Raw genomic sequence first — 18014 nt, 5'->3', positions numbered from 1 at the left:
TGCTGGGGGTGGGGTCAGCCTGTCAGTGCTCAGACCATACACCGCACACTGCATCAAATTGGTCTGCATGGCTGTTGTCCCAGAAGGAAGCCTCTTCTAAAGATGATGCACAAGAAAGCCCGCAAACATGCTGAAGACAAGCAGACTAAGAACATGGATTATTGGAACCATGTCCTGTGGTCTGATGAGACCAAGATAAACTTATTTGGTTCAGATGGTGTCAAGAGTGTGTGGCGGCAACCAGGTGAGGAGTACAAACACAAGTGTGTCTTGCCTACAGTCAAGCATGGTGGTGAAAGTGTCATGGTCTGGGGCTGCATAAGTGCTGCCTGTACTGTGGAGCTACAGTTCATTGAGGGAACCATGAATGCCAACATGTACTGTGACATACTGAAGCAGATCATGATCCCCTCCCTTCAGAGACTGGGCCGCAGGGCAGTATTCCAACATAACGACCCCAAACACACCTCCAAGATGACCACTATCTTGCTAAAGAAGCTGAGGGTAAAGGTGATGGACTGGACAAGCATGTCCAGACCTAAACCCTGTTGAGCATCTGTGGGGCATCCTCAAACGGAAGAAATCCCTGTGACGGATGAAACGCATCAGCATGACGCCATCACGCTCAGCGTAGCGTACGCACAGACCCGGTCCACCAGCCCTGGGGACTCCACCAATACAGCATTGCGGTCTATTCAAACAATCTCGGGAACTGGACATTGGAGGATACTTTACACTGCGCTATAGCGGTATTCCCCAGCCCGACACTACTGCTCCCAGCTGTTTCTACACGCCTGCTTGTCCTGCTACCTCACTAGTGGATGGAAGCTCTTCTGCTGAGCTGTCTGGAGACGATGCAACAGGGACACTGCAACTTCGGTTGATCGTCAACACATTCCTGGTGTCTACAGAGGGGTGAGATCTAATCCTATATTGCTTTGCCAATTTCTCCCCCTAGCACTGATGTTGTGACCGATCCAGCTATTTACTCCTGCATATTCCCATCTCCAATTACTCCACAGCTCTTCACTCAGAATACTATCCCCACCGTCCCAGCTACATATTCCATCAATTCATCCATAGTGAACTCCACTACCCTATTCAGTAGCCCTGCCGGTTTAGGCGTCTGCAGACATTTACGAAATCCTGTATGCTATTACCTTTATGGTGGATGCGAATGACCCAGGGCAGCACTACCTATCACTTTCCTTATACCAGCTATTTATTTGCATATTGATCTACTCATAAGGACTATCATTTACTACTTGAAGTTGCATTTATGCACCACTATTCCAGTATGAGTTAGATGTAAGGAGTGTAAGTGTTGTATGCATGTGGTGGCCATCTGTGCTCTGTTTTTAGACAACGTTGTCTATTTTTATTGGTGATGGTATTTGGTTTTCAACTACTTTTTTGATTGATTGGTGTTAAAGTGAATTATTCTCAAATAATAAATTTACATACTTTTGCTAAACTGCTTGTTCCTCCTTGATGAATTGCTTTTCTTTGGTTTTTTGATAGGGAAGGTGGAGGAGCGCAAGGTCTCTAACATCCACCAGCTCCGTGATATCTTCGTGGAGGAGTGAAAGAGGACTCCAGTGGTCACCTGTGGAGCTCTGGTGAACTCCATGCCCAAGAGGGTTAAGGTAGTGCTGGAAAATAATGGTGGCCACACAAAATATTGACACTTTGGGCCCAATTTGGACATTTTCACTTAGGGGTGTACTCAGTTTTGTTCTCAGCGGTTTAGACATTAATGGCTGTGTGTTGAGTTATTTTGAGGGGACACCAAATTTACACTGTTATACAAGCTGTACACTCAATACTTTACATTGTAGCAAAGTGTCATTTCTTCAGTGTTGTCACATGAAAAGATATAATAAAATATTTACAAAAATGTAAGGGGTGTACTCACTTTTGTGAGATAATGTATATGGGAGCTGTTTCGCTTGTCCAAGGATTTGTAATTCTCTCCTACCAGTTCCAAGATTAACACAGCGCTGTCAGACAGTTGAACCAGGCTGGTGACCTGACAACCCTGCTTTACATATAATCTGGACCAAGACTGTTTTGTCCAGGGTTGTACACCCATGTGCATGTGAGAGTTTAAGTAATCAATGGTTTAAGCCCTTTCATAGCAGCGTGTGGCCATTCATTGTAATGGGAGACTGTATGCTGCACCTGTGTCTCCTTTTGCTGGCTATTTATACGCCATGCATGCTGTACACCCTCTTGCAGCCGTGGGCAAGAAACCTAAGCAATGCCGTTTGTGCATGATGACGAAGCAATACAATATATGAATGAAGCAGTAGGACAGATTTCTCTGAAAACTGCTACTGCAAGGGAGTATTTGGCATCCCCATACAATGCTGCAGAGGCAAAACTCATACCCTTGACTTTGCCAAATCCCAGTATGCAAAGTTCCAAAGTAAAAAATGTTTTCCAGGTGCTCACTGCTCAGTTGCACATTTTATTCTCAAGAAGGCATTAAACAGCATAGTTATAACAACCAAGCACCTTAATGTGTTTTTCTCTAAATATACATACTCATAAGCATATCTAGGGTGAAACGCGTTAAGGTCCTTGGTTGTTATAATTGTGATGTTTAATGCTTTCTTGAGAACAAAAACTATGAATGCGCAATGAGCACCTAGAGCCAGTTTTTTTTATTTGAATAAAGGAGAAGGAGCAAACTTAAGAGCTCATCCCTCTGCTGGCCTTTTTACATCCCTTGATTAATCGAGTATACAGTATATACAGTACAAGCTCTTAGTAACAGTTTACCTGACTTCACATCTTTGACACCATTACATCCTCCACTAAGGTGACAAACAGATTCAATAAGGAATTAAAAGGCATAGTTATAACAACCATCCATATGTCTGCCTAATACTATACTGTAATCAGTACAATTCTATCATCATTGATAAAGCCATGTTATATTGCACTTTCATTTCATTTAGTTATAGTATTTTTCAAGTGCTGTCCAGTAAAAGCTACAAGCACTACTTACTAAATACACTTTTTTTTGTTGTAGCGAATCCGATCCCGAATGCACATCAGGGATCATAACACTCCACGTGCCTTAAATATATTCGTCTCATCAGAATCATCCACATTAACAGAAGCTGGGTCCTTCCAGGTGACTCGTGGTGAAGTGGTGAGTGTCATTGGAGCAAGCCAGTTGTCTTACAATGACAACCAGTCATTTATAGTTTAATTTTATGTAATTATTGGATAAATCATTGACTACTTTTTAATCATGCTGTTGTATTTCATATGATGCAGATAATGAGCAAAGAATGTTCTGAACTATTTATTCCATGCAGGGGACATTCAAGGTTAATGTGAAGGCTCTAGAGAAGGTTGGTGGGCAGGACGTTTGTAATCTTCCAAAACAGGACCAGGCAGGCAATGTCATCCTCAGACCGTCCACGTTTACCAATGGCCTGGAGATTGATGCTTCCGTCATATGTGATGTCTGCCCGTGTGAACAGGTAAGTGGATACAAAAAGTGAATCTTTCCATTCCTCAAACATGTAAACATGGTGGAACATATAATCCGCTTCATCGACTTCTTCATATGTACTACTTGTGACCCCAAAAACACGTCAAAAATCAACAACTAAGCTCTCATCTCCCTGATATGTAAAGTTTTACTTTTTGTCAAAAGTCAACAACGAAGCCCCCATCTCTAACCTCTCCCCCTATCCAGGGATGTACTGTATGTAGAGAGCAGTGACATATGTAATTGTTCATAAGTAAACACTCCAGTGTCAGATGCATCAATGTACTCTTTGGATTAAGGCTGTCATTGGCTGATGGTTTGAACCAAATTTTGGTTGTGCACCAGTTGTTTTTGCTTCACTAATTTATCACCTATTATTCTTGGCATTTTTTTACTTAGGCTACCAAACCCGTGACTTAGGGCATGGGGGCTCAACCTGTGGCCCTCCAGCTGTTGCGGAACTTTATGTCCCATGAGTCATCACAAGGCTGACAGTTACAAGCATGACTCCCGGAGGCAGAGGCATGATGGGAATTTTAGTTTCACAATAGCCGGAGGGCCACAGGTTGAGCACCCTTGGTTTAGAGACTGCATGGCTGTCATCCATTATAAAAACTATAGAAATCATTCTAACCCTTATCAGTACCATGTTTATTATTGCTCTCTTGGTTTTGGTTTGTTCAAAGCTCATCACTGTTCCTGTCCATTCTTTTCCATCCATAGCAAAAAGAAATGAATTCTCCCAAGTGCAATGGGAATGGGCACTTTGTATGCGGGCATTGTGAGTGCAAGGTTAACTGGTAAGACTAATCCTGAGTTTTCCTATCGAACATATCTGTCTTTTTGTTGGAGCATTTGAATGTAGTTCTTTAACTTGTGTAGAAGACTTATAAGGTGGGTAAAAGTAATCAGTGACACATTTTCTGTGCTTTGATTATAATAAACCGACTCCAGGAAACGGCTAAATACACAGATGCAATACATATTTGGGAGTTGTTTTATCTGCCAAAGGATTTGTTTATCTGTCCATCTATTCCTGAGACTTATACAGCTCTGCTAGACAGCACAGCTATTGGAATGACACCATTTTCTTTATTACAATTAAGGAATAATGTGCTGCCTTCTTAATACTAGGGATAAACTCCTAGTTTGGTCCAAACACTGGTTAGAACTGGGCTTTGCTTGTTCTGGCTTTCATCTGAATGCCAGACTTTAAGCTTATTTGGCAGGAGCTGAACATCATATAAAGTAGAGGGTTGTTCTCCCGCTACTATATATGACAGCTTCCTTCTTCCGTTGTTAGGGAAGCAGCAGTGCCAGAAAGGGTGGGTGGGCACCAGCATATTCATCCCCCTCCTGAACTATACCAGGCACACGAGGACAAAGGCCTCTACCCACAACCCTGGCTCATTGGTTGTGGGGGATAGTGGGCAGGGGCTTATTGGCATCTGGAAGCCCCTGTTTATGAAGAATCTGGTCTCAGCCACTTCCCAGGCAGGTTAAGAGCATTCCCCAGGCATATTAGTTAAAGGGATTTAGCACTTATAATGTTTCACTTTAAGCATTATTAGAACTGCTACTTCCCGTCTTGCCCTCCTTCTCCCAGTCTGAGTACTGCTCCACAGGAGATTGCAAGGGACTGATATCAAGTCAAAGATACTGCCAGTTCAATACAGCCACGTGTCCACGTGTAAGCGGCTTTATGTGCAATGGTAAGTGAAGCTGACATCAGGCTGCATGTAGGTATTGTGTAACTTTTTATTATATAGCAGGAGTAGGCAGCCTTAAAGAGGTGGACATCTGTCTGAACAACATGAGAGAAGTCAAAGATCACCGGGCACAGTGTTGCCTCCTCACACCAGTTTAAACCTGTAATTGCCGTACTACTGTGTCGCAATCACATGCATTGCACAGCAATCATGGTCAGTGGCATTGCTAGGGGGGAGTGGGGGGTGCGGGCCACATCCGGGTGATACCCACCAAAAGGGTGACACCCGGCACAGCACTGGATTGAGAGAGGCACCGTGGCTCTCTCCTCTTCCTTCTTCCCCTGGGCACTCCAGTATCTTTGCTGTGTACTTAACTGCCCGCGATGTTCGGGGAGGGAGGAGGAGAAAGAATTGTGTCCCACATAGCCCAGTGCCCGCATGTCCTCCGGGAACTGGCACTGCAATCACCTATTATTGAGACAGGCAGGCGGGGAGAGGTACCGGCTGCCTGTCACAATTAGTACATACCTCGCAACCGACGGAGCCTATACTCTGACAGTATATCCACAACAGGAGGAGGAGCCTAGGGGGAGGGACATCTATGTGGACAGAGCCATGCTGATCTGAGGTCTGTAAATGTGGGGAGGGGAGATATACACTGCATAGTCACAATGAGCAGATATTCAAAGGGGGGTACATTAGGGGGATTACGCAGGGGGAGTACATTGGGGCATTACACGGGGGGGGGGTACATTGGGGAGATTAGAAAGGGGGCATTACACAAGGGGGGTACATTGGGGGCATTACACAGGGGGGGTACATCGGGGGCATTACAGGGGGGTGGTACATTCGGGGCATTACACGGGGGGTTACATTGGGGGGGATTACACTTGAGGGTATTTACACGGGAAGGGGGGGTTAACGGGAGGGATACACTGCGGGGATTTACACGGGGGAGTACAATGGTGCAGGGATTTATGCGGGGGAGTACAACGGTGCAGGGATTTATGCGGGGGAGTACAATGATGGGGGGGATTTATACTGGGGGGATTTACACTATGGGAGATTAAACTGGGAGGATTTACTGGGGGGAGGGGGAATTACACTGTTATACTGGGAGGATTACACTGGGGGGGGATTTACACTTGGGAGATTACACGGGGCTTCTCAGTCTAAAAAGCCTGGCTCTATTTCTTGTCCCAGTCCAGGCCTGGGTGACACCATTAAAAAGGAAGTGATATCCGCCCATGATGGTGTCACCCCCATCCGTAACAGTGCATTGATTGGCACACGGGAATTAACCACAACATTTACAGGGGCCAGTTTGGGGTGCGCACCCTGATCGGGTGCTGCCGTTCTAAAACTAGCCTGCCCAGCGCCCTGCAGAGCACTGTGGCAGGCTAGACAGAAGAGAGCCTGATGCACTAGCCTGCCCAGTGTCTACTGCTCTGTCCTGCTCCTGCTGTCACTCCGCAGCAGCAGGACAGTGCATTGCGGCATGCCAGGGGGGAGAGCTGTGCTCATGCCCTAGCCTGCTCAGTGCCCTGGATTGCTCAGTGACGGGCGGGTGACACCATAATTTACTGCACCAGGTGACATCAACCCTAGTGACGCCACTGATCATGGGTTTAAATCCGGTAGTGGGGAGGCAACAGATCACCTCCTCGCCACCTTTCAAACACACTCAGGTCGCTTTTCAGAGTACACACGACCGGACTTTCCGGCAGAAAAGGTCAGACGGAATCATTCCGTCGCCCATTCCGATCGTGTGTGGGCTTCTTCTGACTTTTTCTTTCGAAAATTCTGAGGGACCTAGAAATAGAACATGTTTCAAATCTTTCCGACGGACTCAATTCTTATCAAGAAATCCGTTCGTCTGTATGCTATTCTGACGGACCAAAAACAGCGCAAGGGAAGCTATTGGCTACTGGCTATTGAACTTCCTTTTTCTAGTCCCGTCGTACGTCATTGCGTTCTAAACGATCAGACTTTGGTGTGATCGTGTGTAGGCAAGTCCGTTTCAGCGGAACTCCATTGGAACTCCGTGGAGAAGACCGTCAGAGTTCATTCCGACGGAAAGTCAGGTCGTGTGTACGCGGCATTAGGGCTCATTCACGCCTAAAGTTGGGGGGGGGTGGTAAAACCCTGTGGTTAAGTTTACCTCCCCCAATCTCTACCCCCTTTGGCTGCTGAACACAGCAGCCAAAAGTGTACACATGCTGTAGCAGGAATTAGGCCCCCTGTTGCTTTTGGTAGGTGCTACCGCCTGTCAGTTGTGACCCATTCAAGTAAATAGGGCCACTCTGCAAGCGTCCCGCAACTGCATGCTTCTGTGGAGTCCAAGGGGTTAAAGCAGGTGGTGAGAAAGCAACACAACGCAGCCTGCTTTAACCCCTTGTTTGCTGTACTGCACAAGGTTGCAGGGCACTTGCAGAATGGCTTCCTTCACTTGAATGGGTCATGCTTGGCAGGTGCTACACCCACCTACCATGACAGGGCGTATAATGCCTGCTGCAGTTGCAACATTTGTACACCCCTGGCCACTGCAGCTAAAGGGGGTGCGGCTGGGGCAGGGGTGGAAAAAATAAGTCTTATGTGGCTCTTGCTCCCTACTACAGCTCCAACTTTACAAGTAGTCCCTCTGCATTGCACTCTGTTTGATGTTCTGGGATGGCGGGTCAGCAAGCCCAGACTGCTGTCTACCGATAGATCACGATCTACAGGTTACTGACCCCCCGTATATAGGTAGGTGTATTCTGTAAAGTACACTACGCATGCTAAGTATTTGGAGGCCTGTTAACAGCAGTGGGTTGCAGTAAAGTGCAGGGAAATTCATGTGTTACTGCAACACAGTATGATATGATAAGCATGAAGCAGGTTGCCATGTACTGCAGTGCCTTTCATTTAAAATGGCACCTACACATGTTTTACATGGAGGAAGGAAAGATTGAGACACCTGCTTTTATTGTACCTGCTGGGGAGACTTCCCTTTACATTCTCTCAGAACAGGAAGTGATGGAAAATTTCTCCAGTGGGGACACAAACAAAAACAAGGAGTCCTTTAATAGACAGGGAAATTGCTAGAACTTCTGTCAATGTTTTAAATGCTATCCCTGCCTTCCTGTCCCTGGTGGGAGCTGCATCCCCTTATTTCTTGTATGGGTGTCTCATAGACAAGAAGGGAAGGAGGATCTCCTCAATGGGGTCACAGCCAAAACTAAAGCATTAACACCCCCCCCCCCCCTTCCACTCTATCCAGGCTGAAGATAGGCTTGAATCTGTGAAAATGGAATAGGAATAATTTGATGTTCAAGGGAAACTTACGTTGCCTGTTAGTGTCAGAGTATCAAAATACCAGAGTGGGGAAAAATTAGAACCTGGTATTTAAAGCGGTGAGTAAACCCATCGATTTTATCATTTCAAAAAACAGTTAACATTTCCGATATGCCGGAAATGCTAGCTAATACACTGGTTGTGCTCTCAACCAAACTGTCAAACCATCCAATGGCTGGTGTCATAACTGATCACATGTGCAGCATCATGGCAGTTGCAGATTAAAGAGGAACTGCAGTCTGCTCACATAATTTGAAATAAAAACATCTTTGCCATTCTGAAGCTTCCGACAATTAGTTCCGCATTGACTTCTATTACATGCAATACCGCCGGAGGTGGGGGGCGCCGGAGAGCCTCGGAAATACTCAGGAACTGAGTATTTCCGAGTATTTCCGAATGGCTCCGAACCATTCCGAGTGTCCCTGGCGAGTGAATTCTGCTCGTTTCGCAAGACAGCACTCGCAACCTGAGTCAGAATTAAAAAAAAAAAAAAAAAAGTTGCTCGTCTTTCAAAATGCTTGTTAACCGCGTTACTCGTAAACCAAGGTTCCACTGTACTGTGATTCTGTACTTGCCAAATATGCTGCAGAAATCTCCCTCCACTGAGTCTGGCTGCAGCCATTTTAACTGTGGGCAGCTGAAGCTGCTGCCTGATCACTTCCCGGATTTACACAGAATACACCTCCAGCTCTGCAGCCCTGCAGCTCTCATTGGCCCTCTTATGACTCATCCCCCTCCCTTCCTGGCAAACTCTCACAAGAGTGAGAGAGAGAGATGACATCATGAGCCTAGGCTAATGACCAGACAAGAAACAGGAAGTGGGCTGTATAAGGTATTTACTGGCAGAAAAAAAATGTTTTACTATTCAAAGTTAAAACAACAACAAGGGCAGAAGATTTAATAGCTGGAAAGATGAAAAAATGACTGAAGTTCCGCTTTAAACAGAGACTAAGATGGCAGCTTCCTGGGCTGAAAACTATAGGAGGGTTTACTTCCACTTTATATCTGGGGCTCCATTGGAAAGATTTCCCCTCACTTCCTGTCCCATTGACAGTGGTTGTACCACACAGGAAGTAAGGGGAAAATCCGCAACAAATACAGACAGCTCAAAAAGCTCAATACAAACGACACCTCCCAGATTGCTCACCCCTGGGATCCATTTAGCTAGACAGCTCATTGAGACCTTATAAAATAAAGGTGAATATTATGGAACAACATGGTCAGTGTCTCTGTGATTTCATCAATTCATATTTTGTTCTGCAGATAGAGGACATTGCTATATGGGAGCCTGCGCATGTCAGACTGGATGGGAAGGACCCGCATGTGATTGCCCAATCAGTAATCAGACTTGCCTGGACAGGAATGGGGTAAGTATTGTCAGCATAAAAAGAAATGTCTTCATGGCACAAGTAGTGTATGGATCATCTCCTTATAGCAGAGAAAAAACACTGGGATGTATTACCATGAGTCCAATAAACCAGTCTTTATCAGGTATGTCAGGGTCAGGATGTTATCAGTCTGCTGCAGGCAGGAGGAAGCATTTCCTTAGTCACATTTCCCCCAGTGTCCAGATTTCAATGCTGTAACTTTGTAGGAATTCACAAGATGAGAGGATGCAGCAGGGGCTGATATGTGTCAGTCTTTTGTAACTCAGCCAGAAACTGCAAAGGGACCAGGATTTCCATGATGGTGTTCTCTCTAAGCCAGCATCTCAGTGCAAGGAGTAGATGTTCAGCCTGGATGGGTCACTGCGCTATTTATGGTCAATGTAGCACAACACACACTGCATGCACATCTGAAGGGCAGGTGTATAGGTCATAGTATGTATCTCCATTGGGGGTACAATTCAGAATGGAAGTAAAAAGCATATAGGAGTGAATGCTGGCTAAAACATTACAATTAATTGATGGACGCGTTGGTGCGCTCAGCCTATTGTATTAGGGTGTGCACCCTACATGCGTGTATATCAGCAGGGCAGAGGTGTCAGTAGAGCAAAGCCTGGTCTCAGTAGTTTATTTATTTTTATTATTTTTTTTTTACAGTTTTATTATTTATTACAATATTATTATTTTTTTTTTTTACAATTTTTTTTAGGATTCCTGTTATCGGGCTTTGATGAAATATCAGGGGTCTAGACAGACCCCCGATGTCCCACTTGTGAGACAGAGAAAGGCACTGAGGACACATTCCCCAGTCCCCTTCTCTGCAGCCTGCAGTAAACATTGTTTACTATGCTTCATTTAAGAATGAAGACAGGAGTGATCGGCACAGATCACTTCCTGTGTTCATTCAGAAAAGGAAGGGACCAGTTAATTAAATATTTACCAGCTCCTTCCCTGCTACCGAGAGGAGAGGAGGGAAGCTGGCAGCACTGCAAGGGGGAGACAAGAAGCAGGGGGAATCGGCACCACACAGGGTGATTAGGGTGTGCCCAGGCACATCTGGCACACCCAGTGTGCACAACTATGGATGGAAGTGAAGGATAATGTATCAAATGGATCGAAGCCGCAAGTGTACTGATTACTGTGTTACTTTCTACAGGGCCTGTGCAATAACCGAGGGAAATGTGAGTGCGGTCGTTGCAAATGTGATGCCGAGTCCCAGTTTGCCGATGTCATGTGTGAATTTAGCAGCTCATTGGTAGGTCTGCCATATTGGTTTACATTACATGACAACACATGTATACCGCATTTTCATCTGGTTCACCCAAATCCAGACCATGTACAGATTTATCTTGTGTTGTGAGACATGACTTAACTGAAAAGCAGATGGTTGAGCCGCAGTTTTACCACCTGCCCCCCCCCCCCAACCTCCCACCTAAAAAAAAAGCATGCATGCATGTTCAGGGCTGTATGCATTTTACAGCCACAATACTTTGCAGCCAAGCGAAAATTTAAACCACATGTCACATTCAGAGCATGGTACTGCCACAGAGCAAGACTCCTTTAAAGTAGAACTAGACATGTGCAATTCGTTTCGATCTGAATTCGTTTTTCGAGGAAATTCGGCAAATTCATTAATTCGGAAAAATTCAAATTAACGAAAACCTGTTTAATGAATTTTTCCGAAATTAGAAAATCTGATAGTTCAGAAATTAGAAAATCGAAAATTTGAAAATCGGAATTTAGGAAATTCAAAAATTAGAAAATCCAAAAATAAGAACGAAAATTCAAAAGAACGAAAATCCGAAAATAAGAATCAAAATCTGAAAATTAGAAAACCCGAAAATTTGAAAATGAAATAATAACTAACTAATAATAACTAATACTAACTATTAAATTATAGGTATTGGAATTTCCATTCAAATTTGGCTGTTAGTGAACGTAATGAATACAAATTTATCCGAAGTTACAAATTATCCGAAATAACGAATACCGCATCTAAACGAATGGAACGTAACGAATGAATAATAATAAATAATAATAAAAATGTTTTATTCCAATAATTCGTTACGTTTCATTCCTTTAGATGCAGCATTCATTATTTCAGATAATTCGTAACTTCAGATAAATTCGTATTCGTTACGTTTACTAACAGCCAAATTTGAAAAGAAATACCAATGTCTATAATTTAATAGTTAGTTATTTCAGATTTTCACATTTTTGGCTTTTTGAATTTTTTAGTTATTTTGGATTTTCAAAATTTCGTTCTTATTTTCGGATTTTTGTTCTTTTGGATTTTCTTTCTAATTTTCAGATTTTCAAATTTTCGGATTTCGAATTTTTGAATTTCTGAATTTTCGAATTTATTCGAAATAACGAATTTCGATCATAACGAATGACCCAAAAAATTAAAAAAAAAACAAAAACAAATGAAACGAATGGTAGTGCACATGTCTAACTATAAGCAAAACTTTTTTTTTTTACATTTCGGATAAAGCAAGGGACGGTTATAACCCCTGTCAGATTTGTTTTCGCATCTGTGTCCCATTGCAGAGATTTCCCATCACTTCCTGTCCCATAGCTAAACAGGAAGTGAGAGGAAATCCCTGCAAATTAGGGGAATTTATTGGGGTAACCAGAACTAGTGTCCTCATTAGAAGATTTCCCTTCTATTACTTTTCTGGGGACAACCCAAAATTTGGTGTTTTATTTTACTTTCACTTTTAATGATAATGGAAAACAGAACAAATGGTGAGGGTGAAACTCCCTAACAGGTGTTCTAATCCCTCTCCACTGTCCAATCTTTATGTGAAATCCAATAATGAAAACGTGAAACAGCAAGCATGTCAATTTTACATGAATGACTCTATACTTACTGAGAATACACTGTAGTCTCTATTTATTTCTAACACCCGAAACTTGTCATATTTCCTGTCTATGTGAACAGCGCCTCCTGGGGGCCTGTGAGGATGTTCGCACATGTGCGCAGTGCCAGGCCTGGGGCACTGGGGAGAAGAAGGGAAAAAAATGTGAAAGCTGCGACATCCAGATAAAGATGGTAGATGAGCTCACCAAAGGTAAGTGTACAAAATATCACTGCGAGGAACCAATGATCGTTCGCTGGTGATATATACCTTACATGCAGATGTCATGGCTTCTAATATATGGACTTTTTCTTTTCTGGTAGTTGATGAACGAACAGAGAAATGCACTTTCTGTGATGAGGAGGACGATTGTACCTATCATTACACAGTAGAAGCAGTGGGTTCTGTGTTAGCCAATTACACTGTGCTAGTACAAAAGAAAAAAGGTTAGGAAGATGTCCCATATTCCATTCTTTCCAAGTGTCTTGCTCCTTATTTTGTGTACTCTTTCTATCGCTCATCTCTAATCTATCTATATATTGTAATGAGGCTCAACTGCTATTTGCAGCGGTAAGCCAAGACAGGGATACCCAGTAACAGTCCAGGCCTATCTGATTTTATTCAGCAAGGCAGCAAAGTATAAAATGAACAAAACATCTGCTCATCCGAGATGCTAAGAAAACCCATATCAGTTACTGGCTAACAGGGTGTCCCTAATGGTTTCTCCCAGACAAGCAGGCAACTTTTATACCTTGTAAGTGTTTTGTCAATACTCAGCATTTTCACCCAGCAGCAGGCTCCGGTAGCAGAGAGAGAGAGTTCTGAGCACACATAATAGAAGGCCTGTGGACATCTGAGGATATCAGTGAGGTTACCAGGTAAGATGTGGACCTAGGAATGGAGGCTTTATCCTACGGATAGCTCTACAAATATTCTGGGCTCCAGGACCCAGAGCAGAACTTATTAAGATCTGAGAAAAGAAAAAGTTTACTTTCTCCATAACATTCACAAACCCTGGAAACCCTTGTCATATATAGGTGACAAACCTAGGTGACTTATACACCATCCACTGTCCCACCTGCCAGTATCTATCTGCCTATCTGTCTGTCTATCTGTCTGTCTATCTGTCTGTCTATCTGTCTGTCTATCTAAATTTTCTACATTTTGTCATGTTACGACCAAAAATGTAAATGTATTTTATTGTTATTTTATGTGATAGACCAACACAAAGTGGCACATAATTGTGAAGTGGAAGGAAAATGATAAATGGTTTTCCAAAATGTTTACAAATAAATATGTGAAAAGTGTGGCGTGCATTTGTATTCAGCCCCCTTTACTCTGATACCCCTAACTAAAATCTAGTTGAACCAATTGCCATCAGAAGTCATCTAATTAGTAAATAGAGTTCACCTGTGTGTAATTTATTCTCAGTATAAATACAGCTGTTTTGTGAAGCCCTCAGAGGTTTGTTAGAGAACTTTAGTGAACAAACAGCATCATGAAGGCCAAGGAACAAACCAGACAGGTCAGGGATAAAGTTGTGGAGAAGTTTAAAGCAGGGTTAGGTTATAAAAAAAATATCCCAAGCTTTGAACATCTCACGGAGCACTGTTCAATCCATCATCTGAAAATGGAAAGAGTATGGCACAACTGAAAACCTACTAAGACATGGCCGTCCACCTAAACTGACAGGCTGAGCAAGGAGAGAATTAATCAGAGAAGCAGCCAAGAGGTCCATGGTAACTCTGGAGGAACTGCAGAGATCCACAGCTCAGGTGGGAGAATCTGTCCACAGGAAAACTATTAGTCGTGCACTCCACAAATCTGGCCTTTATGGAAGAGTGACATGAAGAAAGACATTTTTAAAGAAAGCCATAAAATGTCCAGTTTGCAGTTTGTGAGAAGCCATGTGGGGGACACAACAAACATGTGAAGGAAGGTGCTCTGGTCAGATGAGACCAAAATTGAACTTTTTGGCCGAAAAATGCTATGTGTGGCGGAAAACTAACACTGCACATCACCTGAACACACCATCCCCATTGTGAAATATGGTGGTGGCAGCATTATGTTGTGGGAATGCTTTTCTTCAGCAAGGAAGCTGATCCGAGTTGATGGGAAGATGGATGGAGCCAAATACAGGACAATCTTAGAAGAAAACTTGTTAGAGCAGTGGTTCTCAACTCCTGTCCTCAGGGCCCACTAACAGGCCAGGTTTGCAAGATAACTGAAATACATCACAGGCGATATAATTTGCTGCTCAGTGATTGCAGCATTCTAGTCTGCATCTCCCCAAGGTAATACTTAAAATCTGGCCTGTTAGTGGGTCCTGAAGACAGGAGTTGAGAACCACTGTGTTAGAGTCTGCAAAAGACTTGAGAGTGGGATGGAGGTTCACCTTCCAGCAGGTCAACATCCCTAAACATACAGCCAGAGCTATAATGGAATGGTTTAGATCAAAGCATATTCATGTGTTAGCATGTCCCAGTCAAAGTCCAGACCTAAATCCAATTGAGAATCTGTGGCAAGACTTGAAAATTGCTGTTCACAGATGCTCTCCATCCAATCTGACAGAGCTTGAGCTCTCTAGATGTGTAAAACTGGTAGAGACATCCCCAAAAGGACTGTAATTGCAGTGAAAGGAGGTTCTACAAAGTATGGACTGGGGGGGGGGTGCTGAATACAAATGTACCCCACATATTTATTTGTAAAAAATTTTGAAAACCATTTATCATTTTCCTTCCACTTCACAATTATTACCACTTTGTGTTGGTCTATCACATAAAATCCCAATAAAATACATTTACTTTTTTGGTTGTAACATGAAAAAATGTGGAACATTTCAAGGGGTATGAATACTTTTTCAAGGCATTGTACCTATATCTATCTTTCGCTGCTCCTTATTTTACATACTCTCTCCCATCTTGGTTTGTCATTTTTTCATAGAAGGTTTATTTTTCTCTGCAGAATGTCCCCCCGGTGCCTTCCTATGGCTCATCCCTCTACTCATCTTCCTGATGCTGCTCCTCGGTCTGTTACTTCTATTGTGCTGGAAATACTGTGCCTGCTGCAGGGTAGGAAATGAATTAAAGTTATACTAAACACACACTGTTTTATTTACATTGTCCCTTCTCTTTCTGTATGTGGATGATGGCACTGTAATTATTTTAATAATTATATAATATTTTAATAAGAAACATCTAAGTACATTTTTTCCTAATGGATATACAGCTGTCACATGACCCAGATCTTTCCCAGCCTGTCTGCAGGGAAACATAAGCAGGAGGGGCGTCTAGTCCTCTGCTACTGGTCACATGTTCAAAATAAAAACGCTATACAAAGTAAAAATAAATAATTCATATCAATAAACTGTTTTAAATTGGCATACAAATATATATTTGAAATGAAATCTTTATTATTTCCTGGCAATAACATTGTGTGCGCTGATTTCTGTCAGTCACAGGCTGTGTCATGCTTCTCCAGCCTGAGTCTTCGAATAAGAGGGAGGTGAAGCCTCCATCAATCTACATGTAATTTCCAGCTACCCCTTGTGTTTAGACGATTAGTGAGCATGGAGGAGGGAGGGAGGGAGTGGGCTTTCAATCACCACTGTGTATACACCCACACGTGACACTCTATAGTCACATGGGCTGCTCATATATGATAGGGAGGAAATGCTCAGGGTAGAAAGTACACTGAAAGCTGAGCATGTGCAGAGCTGACAACACTGCTCTGCAAAATCCCTAGCTGAATTGGGGACATGGACAGAAGGGGGAGATAGAGAGCAGCAGGATCAACCAGGTTTTTTGCAGAATACATAAAATCTCATAGTGACTGAGTGAGCAGCATATAATACACCATCTATTGATAATTTTTTATGATACTTTAAAGCTAGTGGGTACTATCTAACTCTTAAGGCCCATACACACGATCTGACATTTTGACAACAAACATGCAAATTAGCTTTTTTAAGGCAACATCTGACCGTGTGTACGCTCCATCGGACAAACTTTTTCGGTTTTCATCGGACAATAGTTGTCTGTGCGAACAGACAAACTTGGTGGCAACAAAAGTCCTACGTAGGCTAGTCCGATCGTGTGTACACAAAACCATCCAAAGTACAAACACGCATGCTCAGATCCAATGCAAAAGATCAGGCCACATTACAGAAGTTGACCAAAGGGTGGTGCCGGAGAGTTGAACTTCCTCTTTTGAAGTGTCATCAGTCACTACGTTCGTGTTTGTTGCCTAAAAAGTCCTGCCGTGTGTATGCAATACAAGTTCATGGCCAACATGGACAGAAATCCACAGAAAAGTTTTTTTAAAGTCCGATCTTGTGTACGAGGCTTAACAGTGTATGGAAAAACTACACAAGACAATGCATATGATAGTGAGGGGAAAATGGCATTGTAAAAAAGCATTGCAAGACAAAATGGAATATTTCTGAATATACTCTTACCTTCCCTAGTAAAACGCCTCTATATATGTGTAACTCCTTAATACAGTAACGTATATGAAAGGAGAACGTAACAATTAGTAATGAAGATGCTGTAACAATTTCCTGACATATCACAAAACACGTAATATTTCTATGTATATAGAATAGTGAAATTATAACACAGCTGCCAGCATGTTAGCGGTGGTAGGAAAGGTGGTGATAAGCACCGGCAAGCTAAACGATGTCTTCTTGTTGCAGGCTTGTCTGGCTCTGCTGCCTTGCTGTGGACGAGGTAAGGAGTAGGCTGCATAGATATGATTTATATTAAATTCAAAACCACTTTATCTAAATAGTTAGAACACATGATATTTGTAGGTGCTTTTATTGTAAGCCAGTGATTTTTCAGAAGGAACATGTATGAGGAGAGTTGCATTCCAGGCAGATATAAAAAGCAGATTAATCTTGTGTTTATTAACAGCTTGTCGACCGCCTCACGCACATTTACGTCAGCAGAAGGGCTCGTACAGGCAAAATCACGTACCTGTACGTTGCCCTTTAAGAGGCGGCCAGCAGGTGCGCGCGTGCCCGCGGCAAGCTCCGTGAGTCGGGTCGCGGGTCCCGTGGACTCGATCGCCGCGGGCATACCCGCGATCGCCTCACGGAGAGGACGAACGGGGAGATGCTGTTGTAAGCAGCATCTCCCCGTTCTGCCTAGTGACAGTGTCACTCGATCTCTTCTCCTTGTCATCGGAGCAGAGATCAGTGACGTCACTCTTACAGCCC

The 18014-nt window shown here is 43.2% G+C and overlaps 1 protein-coding gene across 1 annotated transcript in view; it reads left to right on the top strand.

Moving 5' to 3' along the window:
- The window catches only part of LOC141113355 (integrin beta-4-like), a 107004-nt gene that overhangs the window by 13966 nt on the left and 75024 nt on the right, over nt 1-18014 (top strand). Inside the window, 11 exon segments of the mRNA XM_073606415.1 lie at nt 3038-3160; nt 3330-3497; nt 4232-4308; nt 4812-4833; nt 5115-5220; nt 9814-9917; nt 11092-11190; nt 12880-13009; nt 13120-13242; nt 15761-15867; nt 17490-17523. Of these exon segments, the coding sequence (XP_073462516.1) occupies nt 3038-3160; nt 3330-3497; nt 4232-4308; nt 4812-4833; nt 5115-5220; nt 9814-9917; nt 11092-11190; nt 12880-13009; nt 13120-13242; nt 15761-15867; nt 17490-17523 (1093 nt within the window).

This window comes from Aquarana catesbeiana, linkage group LG12 (assembly GCF_042186555.1).
Source record: "Aquarana catesbeiana isolate 2022-GZ linkage group LG12, ASM4218655v1, whole genome shotgun sequence".
Lineage (NCBI taxonomy): Eukaryota > Metazoa > Chordata > Amphibia > Anura > Ranidae > Aquarana > Aquarana catesbeiana.
Note: the sequence above shows the minus strand (reverse complement) of the source record. Positions and strands in the feature narration are given on the sequence as shown.